Source organism: Puntigrus tetrazona, chromosome 13, assembly GCF_018831695.1.
Source record: "Puntigrus tetrazona isolate hp1 chromosome 13, ASM1883169v1, whole genome shotgun sequence".
Taxonomy (NCBI): Eukaryota; Metazoa; Chordata; class Actinopteri; order Cypriniformes; family Cyprinidae; genus Puntigrus; species Puntigrus tetrazona.
The window spans coordinates 2,604,607-2,627,456 of NC_056711.1; the positions used below are offsets into that span (position 1 = coordinate 2,604,607).

Sequence of the window (22,850 nt, forward strand, 5' to 3'; positions counted from 1 at the left end):
GGAGGATTGCATTTAAGACAGAAAAAAATAAGTTCACCCAAAAATAAAAATGGCCCTATAATCTACTCACCCCAAGCCATCCTAAGTGTGTGTGACTTTCTTCTTTCAGATGTGTGTTCCAACTGTGTCCCAAAAAAGAAACATATACACTTAAGAATGGCTTGGGGGTGAATAAATTATGGGGTAACTTTTCAGTTTTGAGTAAATTATTCCTTAGCCCAGATTAGTCCAGAGACCAAGTCCAGTCTAAAGTAAGTAAAGAGACACACATCTAGTGGTTTCAAAAATGGTAGAGAATCTAATAATATGAGTAACGTAATAAGTACGTTGGACATAGTGGTGTATTAAAGGTAAAAAATGTATAAATACTGTTCCGTTTCTTGCCTTGGGACATCAGTGTATCGAGCCGCAGGTTTAATTGGGATTTGTCTGTGTATGTTTTCTTCAATCTCAAAGACTGCGCGTCCATCGACTTCCATTGTATGACTGACAGACTTTGTTTGTCACCTCCGTCTCGGATGCCCCCGGGCTAAGCATCAGCTGAGAGGACAGAGATCTGACATCAGCGAGAACCCAGCGTGAATGACGCGGGAGGAAAATTGAAAACTGAGCATTAATCAGCTGCGCTCCTAAACGAAGAAGGAAATGTCAGGCCATGTTTAACCAGCCCAGAGGGCAGACCACACACATCGGTGTGCTTCTGACTCATATCTTTAGTCACTTGACACCCATAAAATCAGCTACCTTTCACAAACCACGTTTACTCCACTCACACAGTGCCTGGCTGTTTTTGCAGATGCACATGATGAAAATAATATTAGGGATGTTTATTGGCCAGGTAACAGGATTTATATTCGTCATTATCATTGGTTTAATGTCGTTCTTTTTCATTATTTAGGACACGAAAAATTCTGTAAACGTCAACATTATCAATATTACTTATTAATGCAGTCCTCATCTGGTAAATGACTAGATAAATCATGGAAAGATGGGTACCACCGTAATGGATTCACTGCCTTACTGGAATAAGTCTTTGTCGGTTTTGATTTTCAATCAAACTGTTTTTATTCATTGCTGGAGATGATTTGCATAGCTTGAAGGGTGACATGTCCTTGTTGACAGATGGGACATTACCATACCTCTCCACCAACTCTTTCAGGCCTCACACACAGCTCATCCATATGCAGCATGATCTGTGTCACGTTCTCTCATCATTTCCTCACCCTCACGATACCTGTTTCAGGGGTATCCTGGTTGTTTTTTCCATGTAATAACTGTGAATGGTTTTAAAGGCCGCTTCTGCCACAGAGTTGAACAGCAATCAGAGTCAATAGTCTTCATGACATGTTTCTTACTAGAAGCTACTCTGTATCTCAAAAGTACATGAAGCCTATCTACAGCAATGGTTAGAAACTGATATATTTGGTTTATCAAAATTTTTTTTGAAGGAGGGGCACCTTATGTATATTTTGCTATTTTATATTGTGTTAAAACAACGTTTATCTGCTTATAATGCATTTGTAAATGAGTTATAAGCCATTTGTTATAAACCCTTTATAAAGGCAACCTTAATGTAACGTGTTACAGACGTCTGTAACACGAGGAGGGAGTGAATGATGGCAGAATTTACATTTTTGCTCAAACTGTCAATTTCATTTGTCAGATACAGTGCATCAAAGGGATAGAGGTCACTTTTGGTCTTTATCTCTGTTCCTTTTGCTGCAGACAAATTATGATCCAAATACAACATACGAAATAAGGTTACGCAGCAGTAAGTAATTGAAAGGCTTGACACTGGAAAACAAAAGCTCCATTCAAGACTGCAAATTGAATTTGGTAATATCCATTAATGTCACTACAGCAAGAGGCAGAGAGAGAGAGAACGCTCTTCAAGGTAATTACCTTCAATTTTCTGCCATTAAACTCCATCAGAATGGACAGAGTGAATATCAGAGATTAATCCGCACACATACAGAGAGCGCCGGCCTCCGATTTATTTACCCGGGTTTATTCACACACCTATAAGCCAACGAACCAGCGAATAACTTGAAACGGGAATACATGAGGTCGACATTTAGAGAAATAAAGTATATGTAGGTTAAAGGAATAGTTCACCGGAAAAAGAAAATTCTGCCTTGAGTATTTTCAAACCTGTATGAATGTCGTTGTTGTGTCGAACACAAATGTTTGTAAGGCTGTTTTGGGTCGCCATTGACGGCTGAGTTTTCGTTTTAGGGTGAACTATTCCTTTAAGTTTATTAAATGTGGACTTTGCCCAAGCGGTGTGTTAAAGAAGTCATTCAGATCTGCTCAAGGGTTTTTATGCATCCTGTTTACTGTGGCAAGAGCTTGAGTACATACGGCCATAATATACTAGTGCTGAAGAGCTTCCCTGCATTTTCCTATTCCAGTCAAGGTCATTTAGTCACATAATTATTTTAGAATTAAAATGGAAAAGTTCAGAAGCCGGCAACCCCTTGGTAAGTGAAATATTTTTGTTGAAATGTGTTCAAAATCAAGTCAAATCAAATTTAATCTTAATTACATTTAGAACTAAAGCTAACTTTGAAAAATGTATTGGAAAACCTATATGGGGTAGACTAAATACAAAGTTTGTGGCCTTTTTAAAAAAGAATATAAATTTATCTTATGCAAAACTAAGATTTTTCTGTGAGAATGAATATTTTTCAATTACTATTCTTGATTCTTATACAACTAGAAAAGTTGGGTAAATTACTTGGCCTCCTCTTTTAATTTTTATTATTTCAGTGCCTTATTTCACTTTTCAGAAACTATTCATTTCTTTTGATGCATTTGCATAGCTCTTTAACTAGTAGCGAGTACCCATAGATTAAAGTTTTGAACAAAATGTTGTGAACATGAAGAGTCAAAATGGTTGAGAGGAGCTTTCTTCAAGCGCAAAAGAAGTCCATGTCCTGTACGCAAAGAGAGAAAATAACACGCATAAAAATAAAACACGAGTAGGAAAAAAAGCAGCGGATGAAATACTTACAGTGGTTGGGATCTCAATGGTTTCTTTCTGAAAAACGTGAGTCTCGTTGACATGGTTACTGGGGAAATATCCGATCACACCCATCTGGTCTACATAGCGCTCGCCGTAGACCTGGAAAAGGAAAGCTGCTGCTGTGATCTCTGGCTTCGTTAGATGTCATATAAAGATAAAGATAAAGACACGCACACTTCCAGACCAGAAGACTCCGGCTCCCTCTGCAGGCTTGAGTTTAGAAAACACATAGATCATCTGGCCTCGTCTCAGGTTTATGTATCTGCAGTCTGAAGCCACGTAGTCTTCAACAGCTTCAGCCATTGAAAGCACATCTGTGAGGCAGAAACAAGTCTTCAGAAAGTCAACACCTTTGTCTCGGCTACAAAAACACAACTCAGCAAGCGATTACATTCCTAGTGTAGTATAAAGAAATTCTGGTCAGAAGTTAAATATAAACTCTAGATGTCAATCTTCTGTTATCACCCTCGATGTTTCTGTTGGGAGATCTTTGTTCCATTAATTCTTCACAAGAAACAAAAACATTCATCTTAACCTTCACCTTAACAAAAAGTACTATTAAACAGGAAGGATAGAACTGAAATGGCCATTAATAGACACTTTAACACTTGAGAAAATGAATGGCCCCTTCACTCAGCTTAATAAAAATAAGTACAAAACAGAACGACGTGAAGATTCCCACCACTATTGTCCAGAAAGAAAACGCAGTTTGCTGAAAACTCGTTGACCAACAAGTTGTTTAAGCTGTTGCTAAGAAACCTGCCTCTCAACAACATGTGAGTTAAAGCGTCTATGAAGCACAGAATCATAATTAATATCTTAGTTGTGGTGTCATTAGGAATGGCTGTGCTGTATTAGTTGTGATGAAAAGTGAGACTCACACGAACAGTCCTTGTCTGCACAGATCTTGAAGTCTGCCAGTTTCTCCATGAGAGCGGCGTGTGTCCCGTAGCTCACAGAGCCCGCGCAGATCCACAGGACGATCAGGCCGAGTGCCCCGTCCATCTTCATGTGACCGTGAAGCAGGAATGACTTCTCCCTGTGAAGAGCAGCTCTGAGAGTCCAGACACACATTCCAGCTTCAGGGAAAAACAACCGCTTCCGGACTCACACTCACCCGCCAGACAAACACTGACCGCCTGTAATAACTCTTACTCGTAGTGCTGCGTTCATACCAGTAATGAATATATATGAAAATAAATCAAATAATTTTTATTTTTATATAGCGCTTTTAACAGCACAGGTTGCATCAAAGCACTGTACAGTATAAGGTAGAAGAGTACAATGACAGGGATGTATAATGACGAGATTGAACAGTTTGTTATTAAATGCAGAGACGGTCTCTGTAATCAATTCAACGATAATCGCTAGAAGTTAAGTGTCCCCAACAAAGAAGACAGAGGAACCAGAACCCAATCCATACAGAACGGAGAAAAAAAAACCTTGGGAGAATCCAGACTCAGTTGGGGCCAGTTCTCCTCTGACCGGACGCCCAGCACTTAACTTCTAGTTCAATTTTAAACACAGCTGTGTCAGGTAGTATAAATGACTTAGTGTGTGTGTGTGTGTGTGTGTGTGTGTGTGTGTGTATCAGGATCTGGTGATCTGTCCACGGGCGAATCTAGGTGTTCTGGTCTCTGATGAACATAATCTCTGGGTGCTGATCCACCATCTAGTCTGAATACAAACTGTGAAACAGATTAAGAAAGAAACAGGACTAATATTAGCGTAGATGCCATTCTTTTTACGATGTCACAAGTACATCATATTTTAGGAGTAGTGTTCCCGGTTCCAGCAAATCTAAGTAATGCAGCCTAAAAATCCTTTAACAGATTTGAATAATAAAAGTGTGTTGGTGTGTTATGTGTAGGCTAAGTTAAAAAGATGTGTCTTTAATCTAGATTTAAACTGGCAGAGTGTGTCTGCTTCCCAAACAGAGTTAGGGAGATTGTTCTGCTGTCTGATGGTCACTCCATCGCTCAACCCCAGCGTAAACACAGTTACTCTCGGGCTTAGCTTTATGCAACACCCAACATACTATAATGGGATTCAAATGGAAACGATTGAAAATAGCACCAAAAACTTTAATTATGAACGGATGCCTACCTGGGGCGTAACAAAACACTGCATCTAAAGGCCAAATTGATCGTAACTTTATTATTGCAAAACACAACTAAATTGGTTAAACTGTTCATCTTCGTGCTTTTTTAACAGGTTTACCTCACTAACAAATTCCTCAACACACATGTTGGTCTTTGTAGTTTTTGGGCACTCTCCATATGTGTAATGGTTTTTATACTGTCCAAACTGTACGTGCTATTGCACCTAAACCTAACCCTACAGACACACACACACACACACACACACACACACACACCAATATGTCCTAAGTTAACAAAATACACATACAAATATTTTAATGCTGAGCGCTTTCATTTTGCATTTCATTTCAAATATCGGAAAATTAGATCAGTTTACCCCCAAAGTGTACTAAATACCGAGTGAAATGTCAACTTGAATAAGTGCACGGGCCATTTCTAAATATGCCACTATTTGAGGTCAATAGGAAATTAAAACTGTGGGAGTCTCGCTCTTACCATACAGGCAGTTTTAATTTTCTTTTATTATACTCTTAGGCATCTTTTCCCATTCTGAACATTTTGAACAACTTTAAAGGTTCTCAGAAAGTTAAATAAAGACATGCTAAAGTCCAGTGTATCTTCCTTCTCAAAAGAAAGCCAAATATCCCTAGAGTAAAAGTTTAGTCTCCGTGTGTGTTATTGATAATAGCTTTAATTAAAACCGAAGCTGACGTAAAAGCAGTGCAATCTTGTTGTTGTGCGACACAATGCAAGGTTGCGCGTGATTGCAGCATACCGAAATCATGAATATTCATCTGTCACTCAAAACAAAACTTCTTTTTTTGGGAATGTTGTGGACACACTTCTAGTGCTCTCTTTATGACTGCGTCCCAAAGAGCAGTGACTTTAGACGAAATAATATATATATATATATATATATATATATATATATATATATATATATATATATATATATATATATATATATATATATATATATATATATATATTCGTTCCCTTTCGCCTGACGTAACGACCAGAAAGTTTGCGTGACGCACTTCCGCAAACTTGGAGCGGAAGTTGTGTTGTTGTTGTGTCGTGGGGGTTGAGCCCTGCCGGCTCGAGTTATTTAGGATGCTTCGCTCGCTCTCTTTGTGTTTATATGTGTCTGAAGCGGCGGGCTGAATGGCGTCGGTGTTTTTTTAGTCGCATGCGGTTATTTTCCCCGGGTCTGGGCAGGGATGGACGCGCTCTTCGGGACCGCGGCTTCCTCGCAGAAGTCGGGCTCGTCGGCGGCGAATAATGGAGCTGCCGGTAGAAAAACCGCCAAAAGCGGCAGCAAAAAGTGCAAAAACCGCTCAGCCCGCTACCCAAAAGCAAGCAATAACCCGCCTTATCTACCTCCAGAGGTGAGTTTGCTCCGGTTTAGCTGAGCTCGAACACATCTGTCTGTTTTACGACTCGCTGCTTCCGTTTTATTTCGTTTATTTTTTAACGTCATGCTTTTATGACGTGGTGGGACCCCAGGGCTCGTGACCGTAAACACGGGGATGATGTTTCGGTGTAATGTTGATAACAAAAGTTAGATGAAAGTGTAAAGTATGTAGTCGTTGGGTTGTATAACGTCAGTACACCAGCCTCTTCGCGGTATGAAGATATGTAAGGGTTATTACTGTAAAAATGTGCTAAAAATAAACGGGTTATGAAAGCCACTGGATAAAATTAGCCTCTCTTTGTAACTTAAAAACAGCTGAGCGGCATGTTACCTTATAAACATGATCATAAACACAAAGTGAATGACACATAATGCCTTTTAAATCATATAAATAGGCAAATAATTAATTTATAATGTATGTCCTATACAGTATTTTACAGCATAACTTCACATCTCTTTTAAAATATATTATTAAAAAAAAATAGGACTTTTACAAATACGTTTTAAGGAGAATATCCTATCCATTAATTTGAGCTTTTAAAACTTGATTATTAGATAACGCTTGGATTGCGCGGCTAAAAATTTGACAGAATTCATGATGTTCACAATGGTTATTTGGCTGGTAATAAAAGAGCTTCAGTAGAGAGACAAAACAAGACACGGTTGCGTCAAATGATCGATAAATATGAGAGGTTGGGCCGTGGCTGTGCTTTCTTAGTTCATTTCGTCTCAAGTGTGACTTGTTTACGTTAGCAATAGCAAAGCTTGCTTTGACTTCAACTTAAAATGTGTTTTAATGCAGTGCTTCGAATCTCAAGCGACGTAAGATGTGTGCAGTAAGAGGTTATTCTGAATGAGCCAACAGATCTGTTGAGTTGGTTAGCGGCGTCAGCGCGGCTCTTTCTCTTCTTTGTCCTTTTGAATCCTGAGCTCGCTTCAGCATTAACTCTGTCCCGTCTTTTGTTTCAGGCTGAAGAGGGAAACATTGAGTACAAGGTAATATCTTCACTAAATGCACGAGCGAACACGCTCCCGATTCGGGTGGCCGTGTGTGAAAGGATGCGATCCGTCGTATTGCTAGGTCTCCTGTGTAAGTGCGTGCAGAAGTAGATCCGTAGATGGGCTGTGTGTGTGTGTGTGTTTCAGCTGAAGCTGGTGAACCCCACGCAGTACCGCTTCGAGCACCTGGCCACGCAGATGAAGTGGAGGCTGCAGGAGGGCCGCGGGGAGGCCGTGTATCAGATCGGTGTGGAGGACAACGGGCTGCTGGTGGGCCTGACCGAGGACGACATGAAGGCCTCTCTCAGAACACTGCGCCGGATGGCTGAGAAGTACGAGCACGCACACACACACACACACACACACTCATTCAGTATTCACCGGACGAACTCATCTTGTAGTTCAATTAAATTTAGCGGGAGTCGTAGTCGTGCAATTACAATTATATGCAATCCTTCTAAGTGGCAATTAATCTTTTAAAGTTCACTATTGTTATTCTGCCTGTTCAAGAGTTTTTTTGTTTTCTACGCGTTAACTTAAGGGTTTTTCCATTGTTTTAGTTTAACATATTAATGCCGGTCATAGTTTTGCTTTTTAATTTAAGTAATAAACCGGTCCGGCTGACATTTGAGGCTTAATACTATAGAAGAGCAGTTTATTTTCATCTAAAATACGGCATGCAGTTGCTTCAAGCTGTGGTATAAACATCATTCAGGGTAAATTGATAATCACAATTACAATTTCAAGGGAATAATCAACAATAATCAATTTTTGAGACCTTTAAGTAATAGTCAGCTGAAAATGGATATGTGTATACTTGTCCATCATGGCGGTATTGTACTGGTAGTGCACTTAATTCTATTGGTTGTGATCTAAGTGTACATCAAATATTAAAAGTAAAAAAAAAAAACGAATACAGAATACATAAAAGGTCTCTCACGTTGTGAGTTTCTTAATGCACTTAATACACTTTTAAAGAGTGCACTTTGTAATGATTTTAATGTTTTTTTAATATATAAAGTACATTTTAAGTCTTTTTTTAAATCGTCTATTGTTGTGCTTTTAAAGTACACTTATTTTGAATAATCTAAAAACTAATGCTCGGCAATGATTAATCACATACAAAATAAAAGTTTGTTTACATAATTTACATATGTGTTCTGTGTATATTTATGTATGAAGACACACCCATGCATGTATAAATAATAAAAAAAAAGTGTGTGTGTGTGTATATATATATGGGTGTGTCTTCATACATTTTCAAAAACGAGATTGACATGCATTTAATCTTTCATAAAAAAAGTTTTCTTTATTATTATTTTAGTAATTAGCACTGAAGTTCTGAAGTTGTGTTTGTTGTCACAAGAAGGTCTTCTGTGTTCTTGGCCCGTCCTGTGAGGGTGACGGCCGCACGGTAATGTAGTGTGTGTGTGTGTGTGTGTGTGTGTGTGTTCAGGGTGGGTGCAGACATCACAGTTCTCAGAGAGAGGGAGGTGGATTACGACTCGGATGAACCTCACAGAATCGCAGAGGTGCTGGTCAGGAAAGTGCCAGATGATCAGCAGGTAATGGTCTGGTGTGTGTGTCACATCTGATGTGTTTGACGCTCTCGGGCCGGTGTTAATGGCCTTCTTTGACGCGCCTGCAGTTCCTGGACCTGCGGGTAGCGGTGCTGGGGAATGTGGACTCAGGGAAGTCCACTCTGCTTGGTGTACTCACACAAGGAGAGCTGGACAACGGGAGAGGGAGAGCGCGGCTCAACCTCTTCAGACACCTTCATGAAATCCAGACCGGACGGACCTCCAGCATCAGCATCGAGATCCTGGGCTTCGACAGCAAAGGAGAGGTGAGAAGCGCTGCACTGTGTGACTGACCGATGGGTCTACGATAGGATCGAGTTTCACCGTTGCTTGGCAGCTGTATGCAAAATATTTTCAAAACGTGCCTAGCCCCTTTTTACAACAAGTTCTTACTTGTCTGGACTAGTTTGGGACGTGTCCTGCAGCATTCTTTCACTAATAACTGCCCACTAATAATACATCATGGCTTACACATTTCTACTGTTACGTACTGCACCTATTGGGTTGAAATATCCTAGAGCTGCGATCACGGTTTCTTCTCTCGATTTATTAGGCGTAATCCTCTGCGATATTATTTTATATTGCCTGTTGGTTATTTAACCCTTTCGCTTTGGCGTTCGTGTTATCTTGCATTGGTACCAGGCCTCCACAAGTGTTTATGGTTGCGGTTGCCAGATGTCAAGAGTTTAAATCCCCCAGTCGGCCCTGCTTTCCTAAATCAGTATATAATTTGCGCATTGGTTTACTTGTACTCCCAACCTTGTAACCACACACACACTCTTTTCTCTCTACTGAAAATACAGATTGCGATAACTGTGGTTCAGTGTAAAAATGAATGTATAACCATTTTCAAGCGGCGTATCATCACTGCATCCGTGTCTGTTCTTATCTAGGTGGTGAACTACAGTGAGTCCAGAACGCGGCGGAGAAATCTGCAGAGTGCCTCAAAAATGATCACCTTCATAGACCTGGCAGGCCACCACAAGTATCTCAAGACCACCATCTTTGGCCTGACCAGCTACTGTCCAGACTTTGCCATGCTCGTGGTCAGCGCTAACACTGGCATCGGTAAGCGTTTGCAGCATCGTGGCATTAGGCTGCTGTCTGCTTGATCCTGTTTATCTCCGTAGTGAAGCGCGTCCTGATAAATGTCAAATCACGCAGGGCAGGGGACCCAAATAAACCTCATAATGTTTGCACGCGTCAATCTTTTTGGCACGGAGCGATAAATCAGCTGTTCTCCTGGTTAATCTGTAATCCTAGCATATGATCTTATGTAATGCAGAGCGTCTCTCTTCGGTGTCGCCCCATTCCTTCTGTCTTCCATGTCCCAAAAAATACCTCAGGGCTGCTCTGGTCCTGGACCAAAGTGGGTGTTGAATGAAAGTATAGGAAACTTGAGACGTGGCAGTCTAGTTGTGACTGCAGGCCACAGGGCCGCCATCCACAGCCTGTAATTTACTTCTATTCTGCTTTAATATGAAGCTGTAAGTAAGCCATTTGTAGGTTAATTACCCTTAAAGGAACATTTCATCTGAAAGAAGGTGCTCGCTCTAGGATGAGTGTGTTACTTCATCAGATTTGTAGAAATGACGTTTCAGTTCTGCTTGGAGCTACTTCATTAACCATACACTAACCATAACCAGCAGACCAGTTGGTTTTTCTGATAGTTTCTTGCTAGATCCTGGTCCTCCTGGTCCTGGAACAGCATGTGCTGAGATGCCACTATGTTGTTTTGGTTTGGGGAGTAGTGTGTCAGAAATAGGAGCAGATATTTGGGCGAGAGGGTCATGCACATCTGTCAAGGAGAACACTATGCTCTGTCTGCAACGCAACACCAGCGCTTAAATTATGCAAGAGCAGACGGAGGCGGCGGTGCACAGTGTTTGCTGCACTGCTCTGAGTTTGACAAGCAGATCCGTGCAAACACAGGCGGTCCGCTTCTCCAATCATTAACCTCAGAAGACGCCTGACTTTAGACGGGTTTTACCTCTCTGCCGCACGAGCAGATGGATGCGAGCCGCTGGTATGTGCATGCTCTGGACTCATGCTCTGTGTGAATCAGCTGGGAGTCAGGGACGCTCGATGCCTTCGGCTGTCAGATGACCTGCTAAAGCTTATCACACGCCTACATAAGTCACATTCTGATAAGGGTTTCGCAGGCCGCAGCCGCCAGCAAACATAAACGCTCCTCACTGACTCAGTCAGACTGATCATACACAGAACTGACCTATCGGTAAGCCCCCCCCCCTCGAGCGCAGATGAGCTAATGGCAGTCAAGTATCAGTTGCATGGGCAGCAGAACCTGGCCATCTTTCAGTGCCACAGAGATAAAATCCAAAGCTTGCATGGTTTTTATGAAAGGCAAGGCAAAAACGCTGTGTCTGGGGTATTTGTAACACTGATTCCAGGTATCCTGAGAGGAGAGGCAATATCATTTATTTTACTCTGGTGCAACATCTTGTACAGTGTAGGTCAAAAAAACACAATGCCTATATTTCACCGTCTCTTTATGTTAAACTGGTTAAATGGGCATTAATTTAATCGTACCCGACAGCTGTCGTTTTAAGACCGTTAGCAATTCTGTTTATTCGAGTTAACAACACTAACTAAGGGGGGTGGGGCTTATCGACAGGACTCTTGCACACCATGGGCGTACTCCTTATCTGAGAAGCTGCTCTCTGTTTCTCTTTCACTTGACTGTATTGCTGGGATTCCTGACTCCATGAAGTATGATTTAATTAATGAATTAAAGATGTTTTGTCTTTTTGTATAAAAGTGTTAATTATAAAATACTGACTCTGAATGGAATTAAATTATTGGTTGCTTTTGTAAATGCAGTACATGTGTACTCAGAGCACTGAGTCATTAGAAGGCAGCTAGGAGCAGGTTCAGGGTTGATGAGAAAAGTAATTACAACAAGTATTCAACTCTCCTCTTTTCCTGTAGGACTTATAGATATAACAATATAGATTGTTTCAAAACAATCTAAAATGAGGCAGCTATATGAAGACAGTTTGTTTGTTTTTACCTAATCAAAATAACTGTGATAAAATTAACTTTTCTTGGAGAAGATAGCGGCGATCTACAGGAAACTCCACTGAATGTAACTGAACCAAATACGACAAACTTGCACAGAAAGACACGCGACTAAAAACTATGTGTTTTAAAATTGTCTTGAATATCAAATAATATCTGATTTTCTCCGACTGCATGGAATCGTATTCTTAATGTGTGATTTTTACTCTGCAGACCGTCTCTGACCTTCAAAAACTTGTATCTGCAAATCAGAAAATTACAAATCTGTGCAAAAGTTCAGACGTTTCGAGTGGACTACGCTGTTCTGTCTGTAGATATCTATCTCGCTTGCTTTTCCTTTTAGGTTGTCCATTCTGATGTTGAGATTTAAGTATTTAAACATGCAATACTGACCAGATCAGAGTTTACAACTGAGAACATGACCTGCTTCTTGCTCTTTGGATGTTTTCTCTTCTCTTTGCTAAACCCTGTTTCTCCATGTAAGATGCATTCTCTCTCTCTCTCTCAGCGGGGACGACGCGAGAGCACCTGGGTCTGGCCATGGCACTGAAGGTGCCCATCTTCATAGTGGTCAGTAAGGTGGACCTGTGTGCCAAAGGCACCGTGGAGCGCACCGTCCGGCAGCTGGAGCGCATCCTCAAGCAGCCGGGCTGCAACAAAGTGCCCATGCTGGTGTCCTCCACAGACGACGCCGTCACTGCCGCCCAGAAGTTTGCACAGTCTCCCAGGTACAGAGTCAAACGGGAGGCGTAGCCGCGACTCTCTCTTGATTTGTCTCTCAAGCGTTTCATCAGAGTCTGTTGTGTTCCTTGTCCTGCAGCATCACGCCCATCTTCACCCTGTCCAGCGTGTCGGGGGAGAGTCTGGATTTGCTGAAGGTCTTTTTAATATTCTACCTCCCCTCAGCAACAGCAAGGAGCAGGAGGAGCTGATGCAGCAGCTCACAGAGTTTCAGGTACAGCCAAGACCCTTGTTAGCAATCCGGAGTCGTTTTGAACGGGTGAATGAGAGAAGGTGTGGAGAAACAAGGCACATCAACAAAAAAGTCTCAGATTGTCTCTTGATTTAACATTGCGTCCCACATGCTGTTATTTTCATATAAATCATACAGATTATAAATAATGGTTGGTTTTGAGCAAAAATGCACATAAAGTTCTTTTTATAATGAGAGCTTCGAAAATGTAATACGATGAGTCACTGAATCTAACCATGCTGGCAACCATGATCTTGTCTCTTTATTTGTCTTATCATAGAGGTGTAATTGCATCATTTTTCACATGATGTGTTATGTTGTTTATATTTGATATTATGTTTTTAATGGCTGATTCCAACGATTCGATAATGCTGTGCATCCCTAAGGCCAAGCAATTTCAGGACTCATTTTTAAAAATTGCTGCAATGTGCTAGAAGTTGCCATTTTGTTGTTTTGTTTTTGTGTCTCATGAGTGTGTGTGTGTGTGTGTGTGTGTGTGTGTGTGTGTGTGTGTGTGGTCCTGTAGGTTGACGAGATCTACACAGTGCCGGATGTGGGGACAGTTGTTGGTGGGACTCTTTACAGGTGTGTCCTCCTCTCTTTCCTCTAGTTTGTAGTGTACAGTAAAACCGCATTAGTGTCTAATAGGGAGGTAACTCTACAAGAACATGGCGGTTTAGCGCATGCCTCAATTTTTCTACTCTGAGAGTTAGTAGACATGTAGTTGCAAATGAGTGAGAATTAGTTACAAAGATACTTCCAGTTAGTAGAATATCTAAAGTGGACTATCGGCATAAAGTGTAACCCAAACATCTACCTCAGCTTCTGCTCTAAACCGTAGCGAGCTCTACATTACCAGTTGGCCTCTGTTGTTAATTGTAACCTTATAGAAATATGCTATTTATCTGTGGTTTTAATAATTAACACTCAGCTTAAAGGAATAGTTCACCCAAAAATAAAAAGTGAAGTTGAATGAAGTTGCGTCTTAGGTCAGACGCTAACAGTTATTTAGATTAGAAATGTTGATCTGCTTCAGAGAAAATGCGATAACCACCCGAAGGTGAATAGGTTAGTTTCACAGCGCTTCAAAATAATGCTTGGAAGAGCCAGGAGAAATGTACGAAAGATAATACGCAACGCTGTGTGTGTGTCCAGTGGGATCTGCCGCGAGGGAGAGCAGCTGGTGGTCGGACCCACGGACGATGGGAAGTTTCGTGAGCTGACGGTGTGCAGTATCCAGAGGAATCGCTCGGGCTGCAGGGTGCTGAGAGCTGGGCAGGCTGCCACTCTGGCTCTGGGAGACTTCGACCGCTCGTTACTACGAAAGGTGAGCTGGAGTGTAAAGGCCAATGAAACGGAGCAGGCTTTACGCTAGGATGCTTGTTAATTTCCATAGAGAATGAAGAGTGGACGGCGTATACAACCGTTGTTTTTTGGCAGGGAATGGTGATGGTCAGCCCGGAGATGAACCCCACTATCTGCTGGCGCTTCTAGGCTGAGATCGTCTTGCTCTTTCACGCCAAAACCTTCCACAAGGGCTTCCAGGTGACGGTGCATGTGGGCAATATCAGACAGACGGCCACGGTCGAGGCTCTGCAAGGAAAGGTCAGTCTTCTGTTTGTTTGATTGATAGATGACTAGATAAACTCTCAACTCTCTGTGCATCTGTTGGTCTGGAAGTCAAACGTCTCTGCATCTTTTTTGTGTCTCGTCCCACGAGACATCACTGAACATGAATTAGAACAATTAAACATTCAGTGTTCATTGTAACCCTTTTTGAAGATTCACGAACATTTAATAAAAAAACAACATAATTCCCACAAAAATCTTTAATTTCTCATCACTGATTTTATTTGCATTCAGACAATATATTACAAAGCTAATGGCTCGACCAAAACAGAAAGAAATAATGAATCTTTTTTTGGGAGGAAAACATCAACATGCTTCCTCAGATTCGATGGAGAACTCTCCGTCAGAAGTCATAACTGAAGTAGAAAGGTGTGTGCTCACAGTAAGCACGCACAGTTACAATATTTAATGTGCATAAGATTAAATAAAAATCGAATGCACTTTTTTTTTGTTCGAAATGTGACCATCTTTATTCGAGTTATGAATGGAGAAGAAGGGTTTTGAAACCACTGAAGTAACAGATTTCTTATGTAGTTAAGTGTTAAAGCGTTCTTCTTTCTGAAACTTTAAAAGTACTCCGCTAACGTCTGCCTCTGACTTACTAACTCATTGATCTCCTACGATCTGTGTCCCTGGTCTTCTCCCGCAGGACGAGCTGCGCACCGGAGAGAAGGCGGTGGTGCGCTTCAGGTTCATCAAGCACCCCGAGTACCTGAAGGTGGGCGCCAAGCTGCTCTTCAGAGAGGGGGTCACCAAAGGCATCGGCCAGGTCACCAAACTACAGCCATCCAAACACGGCTCCAGCAGCACTGAACCTCACTGTCAGCCTTCATAACGATCTTCATCCACTCTCCAAAGGACACGGTTGTACTTTAGCTAGTTTTGTTTTTATTACAGACGTGGATGAAGAACCTCGTGGCAGCTACGGTTGTGAGAAGCGAAACCGACCAGACGCCTCTCTGATGTCTTTTTATTTATTTTAGCCTTTTCTAACGAGGTTTTTTTTACTCTCGAGCTTTAACGGCACAGGATTTAGATCTCTGCTAGAAGTCACCAAGTGTTCCTGCTATCCTTCTGACGCTCCAGACGTCGATCTGCCTTGACCCGTTTCTGCCTGCACTCCAGTGCTTTAGTAGCTCAGGAAGCATTACGTTCACGCGTCACTGATTATGCAAAGCTCTCCGTCTCATTGCGTGTCTGGGGTCTCTGGTGCAGTGTGCTACACCTCGGTGTCTCTCTGAACACTCGAGGTTTGGTGCTAGCGCTTTCCGTCGCTTCATTTTAGCGCTGTCCTGTACCCATGGCATGCATGTTGATCTCAGTACTGAATCGTATATCAGGACACGCCGCGTTTCTACTTTATCACTGTTCAGTGTGCAATTTTACGAGAAAAAAAATGTATTTGAACCAAAAAGAGTAAGTTTATATAGAATGTTCTAGAGAATTCTGGATGTTTTAGTTCCATCGATTTGTAATAATTTCTACTGTATGCATTTTTTTTGGAGTGACGTCTTCTTTTACAATCGAATGTCACTTTTCTGGCTTTATGTGCTAGATGGGTTTTTTGAGATTTTTAAAGCATTTTAGCCTTACTTTTTTGGTGAATTGGAATATTTATGTACAAATTTGTTTGTATATTGTGCTGTACATAAATAAAGGTTTATTAGAGTTTACTCAGGGCCATGGGGTTGAGTTATTTATAGGTGTCCTGAGAAGCTCCTTTTCTGTTGATCAACTCAAACGAGACAGCTGATGACTTGCATCTGTACACTTTTTCCATCATATACTTGATATATAACCTCACTTCAGAATTATTTAAATATGAGCAAAGAAGCAAAGAAAAACCATCTAACATTGCAACTGCATGTAACGGCACTGATTTAATAATATCACTGATTTATAACATTAAAATAAAAGGTTGATGTTCAGTTAAAATGACAGTGAAGGTTACTGCACAAAAACATTTGCAAAACAAGTTTTATTACGCCCCTCTGATTTTATCGCAATATTAGAATTGCATTCTTTTTCCAGCATTAAACAATTACTGTAACAGGTAGAAAAGTGTGTTCAATGCTTGTTCCTAGCTGTTCTAACCACAACAGCATATAACAGTTTCTTTTTTTCATTGCAACTACTGTTTTAATGGGATGTAACAAATTCTGACAGAATATCACGATTACAGGGCACTATACTCTTGCTAATTTCTACAATATCCATGTGGAGCAGGCAGACAACGACATTTCAGATGACCGAGTAAAGAATACGTTCCACAAAGTTATTTTGTACATTTCCTACCACACGTACATTTGATAAAACTTTACAATAAGGTTCATTAGTTAACATCACTTGACATGAGTTAACGTGAGCTAAGAATGAACTGGACTTCTACAGCTTTTTGTTAATTGTGGTCAATCACAAGTTGTTTGGTAACTAGTTAATGCACTGAACTAACATGACCTAACAACGAATGATAGTATTTTATGAACTAACATGACTAATGTTAACAAACGATAACTTTATTGTAAATTTTTACCAATACATTCAAACCTAATTTTGAATTAGTGTTGAAGATCTTCATTTGGACAACTTTCAAAACGATTTTCTCAATATTTCAATTTTTTTGCACGCTCGGTTTCCAAATATAGTCATATCCTAACAAACTATGCATCAACGGACCGCTTCTCAATTAAAAAAAAACCTAGCCCACGTGACTGTTTTTGTGTTACTTTCATGTGTTCAGTAGATCAAGGCCTCTATACAAGAAAAGAAAACTGCTTTTGAACGGCATTCCCTCGAGCAACGTATTTATTATATAAAAATAAAACCGTAAAAGTTTTCGAAAAGGCACAAATGCTGTGAAGAGCTGGCCGGGGCTGCGCTCACGTCTTTCTGAAGAAGGAGTCCAGCGTGCGCGGTTTGCCTGCACTCGCGCTCTCTTGGCCTGCGGGCCACTCGGTCGGGGCCTGGCTCTTCCCGCTGGACGCCGAGGAGAACGACTCCTGCAGGTCCAGAGCGAAGTGATAGTCCATGTGCTCAGGCATTTCCCAGACCAGCACCTTCAGTCCACAGCGCTGACACGGCTGAAGATCGCCCTCGTCCGCTCCGAGCGACTCCGTCAGCTGGAGCGACTTCTCCTCACCTTTTCTGTGGAAGAAGGAGGAGATGCCAGGAGCTCTCTGAGGGAGACCGGATGACCCAGGCGCTTTCTTCTTCTCAGCCGCCTTCTCAAACAGAGACTGGATGGCCCCCGGGCGCTTGGGGCTCGGCTGTGTTTTGGGGGTTTGTGTCGAGGCTAGACGCGATTGCGTCGAAGGAGCGTCACTGGACAGAAAGCTGGCTATTCCTCCGGACGAGGTTGAGGGAACGTCGCTGAACTTACTGGCTGACAGTTGAAGACAGGTCAAAGCTGGAGACCTAAGAGAAGAACATCAGAGGTAACTCGACCGGGGCTGGGATGAAATCAGATTGAAAACCCATGTCCATAACTCTGCCTGAAGGGTTTTTTCCAAATATAAGAGATATTAAAATGAGAACTTTATCTCCAGAGCTCATGAGTCAACTGAATGAGGAGAAGAAATAAAAATCTAAATTAAAGTTCAAAAAACGTTTCAATTGAACTTAGAACTTTCTGTGATAAATTTGTATTCAATCTTGAAATACAATCCAAAAAACCAAACAGAAGTCAAAATGTATGAGAAATGAATCAGATTTGATTTGTAAACTAATTCTAATTCAAACTAATTCTTTATCCTAACATTCAATTTCAAGGTCTAACAAATGCATTCCCTGAATATCGTGGTAAATATGAATGTTTCTGCTCCACCTTGCTTCTCCTTCAGAAATGTAGGATTAAAAGAAAAGAAGCGCTCTGCTTCCCTTGTTCTCCGACCAAGTCCCCTTTATTTTATATGGCTTTATACAACAGATTATTACTGTGAAACTGCTTTGAACCAATCCGTGTAAAGTTCAGCGGTTATGAAACCAGTTTAATTCAGCGATAAGCAGCTCTATTCACTCCAGCTCTTAGCATTTGTGAAGTTCATAAAAGCTAATGATTAAACCAAACCAGTTTTATATTAAAACCATATGAAAGTGATGTTAGGGCTGCACAAAGAGCAATACACTTGTTTGTCCGTTTTTAAATGTACCCAATATATGAAAAACAACAAATATTCTTTATTGTTTTAACAGTCAAACATAAAATAAAATGTAAAAAAAAAACCTTAATGTGGCTTGTTTCCTGAGGCCACAGGAGGATGCAACGAAAAAATTAGTTCATTAAATTATATTACTTCATATCCAACTTTACAGGGCTTCATTATTTAACATTAGCTAGCTAATTAGCTTTAGCTACAAAATGCATTCAAGCTGTTTTTTGTGCAAATAAATCCATGAGGAATTGATGGCGTGGCCCATCGTCACTCACCACGCCTCCTGGTGACTTCCTGCGGCGTTCAGGCTCTTGATGATGGCCAGGCTGTCGAGGTCATCTTCACGGCGTCGTATCGAACGAGAGCACAGCAGCGAGAAAACTCTGATCCCGGCCTGCCTGACGCCCACCGTCAGCTGTCTGGCCACCCGCCTGTTCTGAGGACAAAACAACGTGCTAGGAACACTTTGAAGCGGGAAGACGTTTGCTGTGACTGAGAGTCCTGTATAAACCTGGCTGTTCGGAGCATGTGCTGTACATAGAGCTTATATAGTCAGAAGTAGGCCTTTTTGAAATTCCTCTAAACATGGCTCCGCCGCTCAGAAGCCAGCGTTACTCACCATCTCTCTGTCTTTGTTCAGTCGTTCCTGTAACTCGAGGGCCAGCTGATGAAGCCAGTGCTGCACCTGCAAAAGAACTTTTATCAATATGCAAAACTATAATTATAGGGTCTGTTACGTCAAGAACCCAGATAAACCCGCCCCCTTTGATGAGTGTTTCGGGGGCAGGGTTTATCTGGGTTCTTGACGTAACAGACCCAGGAAGCTAACTCGTTGTAGTCCCGCATCAGTGGTTTTTGTAGGCGTTAAACTGTCAGAATTTTAAAAGAACTTTAAGCGCTGAAACTTTGCAGATATTGTTTATGCTTAGACTTTTTTTTTGGGGGTATCATCCAGCCCTACCTGACCTTACACCTAAAACGTGCATTTTTATAGTTTTTTTGACAGCCCCACCACGTACCTGTTGTTTTGTAGCCAGGCAGGTTTTTCCTTGAAAGTTCTTGCTGCAGCCGATGGATTTGGGAGCTGTCGAGGCTTCACAGGCTCAAACTCGACCCTCGGCACAAGTCATACAGCCAACGACCTGAGGACAGAGAAGAAACGAGATGCATTTACTACAGAACGCTTTAAGACCGTGACTCGGCGGGTTCTTCCCGGTTCTCACCGGTCTTCTCCCGAAGTGCTGCTCCAGCTGGATCTTGCTGAACTGGAGTGAGATCTCCGATGTTTTCCACCCGTAGGGTCTCGGTGATGGACGTCCCCAGCTTCCCGCCCAGATTACGACTGAAGAGCACGCACACATTTACAGCCCCGTCACGGGACACGCTGAGAATCGAATGCAACATCATAGGCGATCTACTTGCATTTTACTGATGGGAAGAGTGCTGAAGAGTTCTGGAACGGATCCCAGCGGCAAAACTGTTTGGCGATTAGGCTTGTTTAAGCCACATGCTAGTTTGGCTAGCACCTACGGAGAAAATAAATGGATTAATTGATTGATTGATTGATTGATTGAAGATGTCGTTCTGATTCAGGTAAATTCCAGCAATAGTTCACTAATGAAGAACACACGCCACGTTCTGGAGAAATCCTGCTGCATTCTGGGACACGCCAGTGGGTTTCATAAGACACTGAACCAAGTATTTGTCCAAATAAAGACCAAATAAATAGTTTCATTAGGCACTGGCATCTGGTCGGGTTAGTGCCACACTTGCTACAAACTATGTTTAATGAAGTTGGTCTCAGGTTTCTGTGCCATGGGATGTGTTTCCTGTACATTACTTTTTGTTCTTCATATCAAAACTGACCAATTTTCCAAAAGGCTTCAACTCAAGGGTAGGGTTTGACGGGAATTCGCTTAAGTTGTATCTATGGCTGAAATCGTCTATACAGAACAATGGCGTAATGTGATGAAATATTGGCGCCCGCTAATGCAGGAAACATTTCAGCGGTGTAAAAGCATTTGAAAGTCTCTGAGGAAGACATCGCGATCATTACAAGCGCAGACAGCGAGATACTGTTTACCACCGCATCTCATGTCTCCGATGAGAAGAGTGAAGTTTGCGCTGTTGATGACTGAATACACTTACAAACAATTAAGATATAAACTGCAGAGGTTTTCTAAAACGTGCGCAAGGTTGCTCAAAGTCCAGCCCTGCACTGAAACGGTGCTACTCTTCAGCTGCTAGGAAACATTTCCTGCTCTGAATGAACCGTGAGCCTCAGGAGTAAAGTGTGGATGTGAAGCAGACCTTGTTGTGCGCGACGCCGGCGAGCAGCGGAACCCGTGCGTTCCTCCACAGCCGCCCTCATCTCCTCCACGATCAGAGCGCCGACGGTCAGACACAGCTCCGGGCTCGAGGACAGACGCTCCAGCCACTGCTGCAGGCCCCGGAGCCGCCGCTCCTCTGAAGACAACAACACAGCGGCGGTGAGCGGGCCACACACGGGCTCTCCAGGCGGCTGGCGCTGCTATTCAGGTGTGTTCGGACCAGGACTCTTATCAGACGATGGTGAAGTTTGGGGCAGATTTGACATTGTACGGTAAGTTTCTAACAACTTCCATGGCCAAACAATGTAAGCGTGCAGCGCAAGGGCTCAGGGATCAGTCGACATCTCTTTAACCTTCTCCGATGAAAACAGTAAGTGAGCTTCAAACGCACCTTTATCTGTGGCTGCATCCTCACTCGGTCCATCGCTGGTTTGTGGAAAGCCCTGAACGTAGGTGCTCAGCTCAGCTGCGCGCGTGATGTCCTGGACGCTCATGTGCTTCAGTCGCTCCTGGACGCTGCCCGTGAGGTCCATGTACGCCTCGTCGATGCTGGCCCTCTCTATGACGGCGAAGCGCGACATCACCTCGATCACCTCCACGCTGGCCTCCCTGTAACTGATGCCCGGAGAAAACACACGCAATCACACTCTCACACCACGATCCACCCATGCGTTCGTCTGGAGCCGCTGACGACTGCGATTCGGAGCGGACAACCGTTGAAGAAAGCGTGCACTTACAGCGTGAGATCAGCCTTCCCATGAGCCTCTCTGACTCGGGCCACCTGCAGGTCAGGACAGAGCTTCCTGGCATCATCTGCCCACATGTTCCTGCTGACCCCATGAGCTCTGGCCTCGTAACTCACGGCTATGATGCTGGCAACACAACACACATCCTGCTCATTTCTAATAAAGGGGTTATTACTATTTTCTTGACATTCAGACAATTGCTAGCAGTCAAACACGAAAAGTCATATTCTTTCTGTGCAATATTTTTTGCTGCATTTGTGTATTGTGGGGTAACGTAACTGTCAAACGAATCACTTTATTTCAAGGAAAACCACAGAAAGCCTGATTTGTAAACAGGCAGCCGCCAGAGGCGCCTCTCACCCTCCGCCTTTCCACGTCTTGTACTGCGCCACCACGCAGGGTTTGTTTTTGAGCTCGGGGTTGATCCTCTGCTCCACCTGCACATAGAAGCAATCCATGTCCACCAGCGCGACCACTCTCTCCTTCCCAAAATCCATGGACACTTCCACTCGGGAGAGACGCTCAGCGCGCGCTCTTCTTCTGCTGCCCGAGCGTCGCGCGCCGAGTCTGTTCACCGCCCTCCAGCGGACTACAGATCAACAACCCAGACTTCAGCTCCTGTTTCATATCGTTTATCTTTCATGTTTTTACTTATAGCATCACTCTAATATACGCGTGTGCGTGATGTAGCATATTTTATAATGTTATATTGCTATAAAAAATTAAAAACGGCAAAAAACATGTTTTGTACTGTACTTCTATTTGTTAATCTTATTATAAATCGTGTATGCCCTGATAGTCAAATCGATTTAAATTGTATAATGCAAACTTAGGAAATAAACTATTTGCATACTTTAAACTC

At 42.3% G+C, this 22,850-nt stretch overlaps 1 protein-coding gene and 2 pseudogenes across 1 annotated transcript; 1 reads left to right on the forward strand and 2 right to left on the reverse strand.

The window, feature by feature from the left end:
• Positions 1 to 2,473: 2,473 nt before the first annotated feature.
• LOC122356217 (otoraplin-like) lies at positions 2,474 to 4,262 on the reverse strand. The gene is made up of 4 exons (XM_043254726.1): positions 3,907 to 4,262; positions 3,200 to 3,339; positions 3,014 to 3,124; positions 2,474 to 2,936 (listed from the first exon to the last, which is right to left on the reverse strand). The coding sequence occupies exons 1-4, from the start codon at positions 4,097 to 4,099 to the stop codon at positions 2,913 to 2,915; spliced, it is 468 nt and encodes a 155-aa protein (XP_043110661.1). The 5' UTR covers positions 4,100 to 4,262; the 3' UTR covers positions 2,474 to 2,912.
• Positions 4,263 to 6,175: 1,913 nt separating this feature from the next.
• On the forward strand, positions 6,176 to 15,640 carry LOC122356935 (annotated as a pseudogene).
• A 1,609-nt stretch (positions 15,641 to 17,249) lies between these two features.
• On the reverse strand, positions 17,250 to 22,608 carry LOC122356152 (annotated as a pseudogene).
• Between the last annotated feature and the right edge of the window lie 242 nt (positions 22,609 to 22,850).

Excerpts from the sequence above, each read along its gene's own strand:
- LOC122356217 (XM_043254726.1), bottom strand. The coding sequence starts at position 4,099 with ATGTGTGTCTGGACTCTCAGAGCTGCTCTTCACAGGGAGAAGTCATTC. Across the intron at positions 3,125-3,199 it reads GAGTCTTCTGGTCTGGAAGT|GTCTACGGCGAGCGCTATGT; the intron begins GTGCGTGTCTTT and ends TTCCTTTTCCAG. Across the intron at positions 2,937-3,013 it reads CCATTGAGATCCCAACCACT|GACATGGACTTCTTTTGCGC; the intron begins GTAAGTATTTCA and ends CTTTGCGTACAG.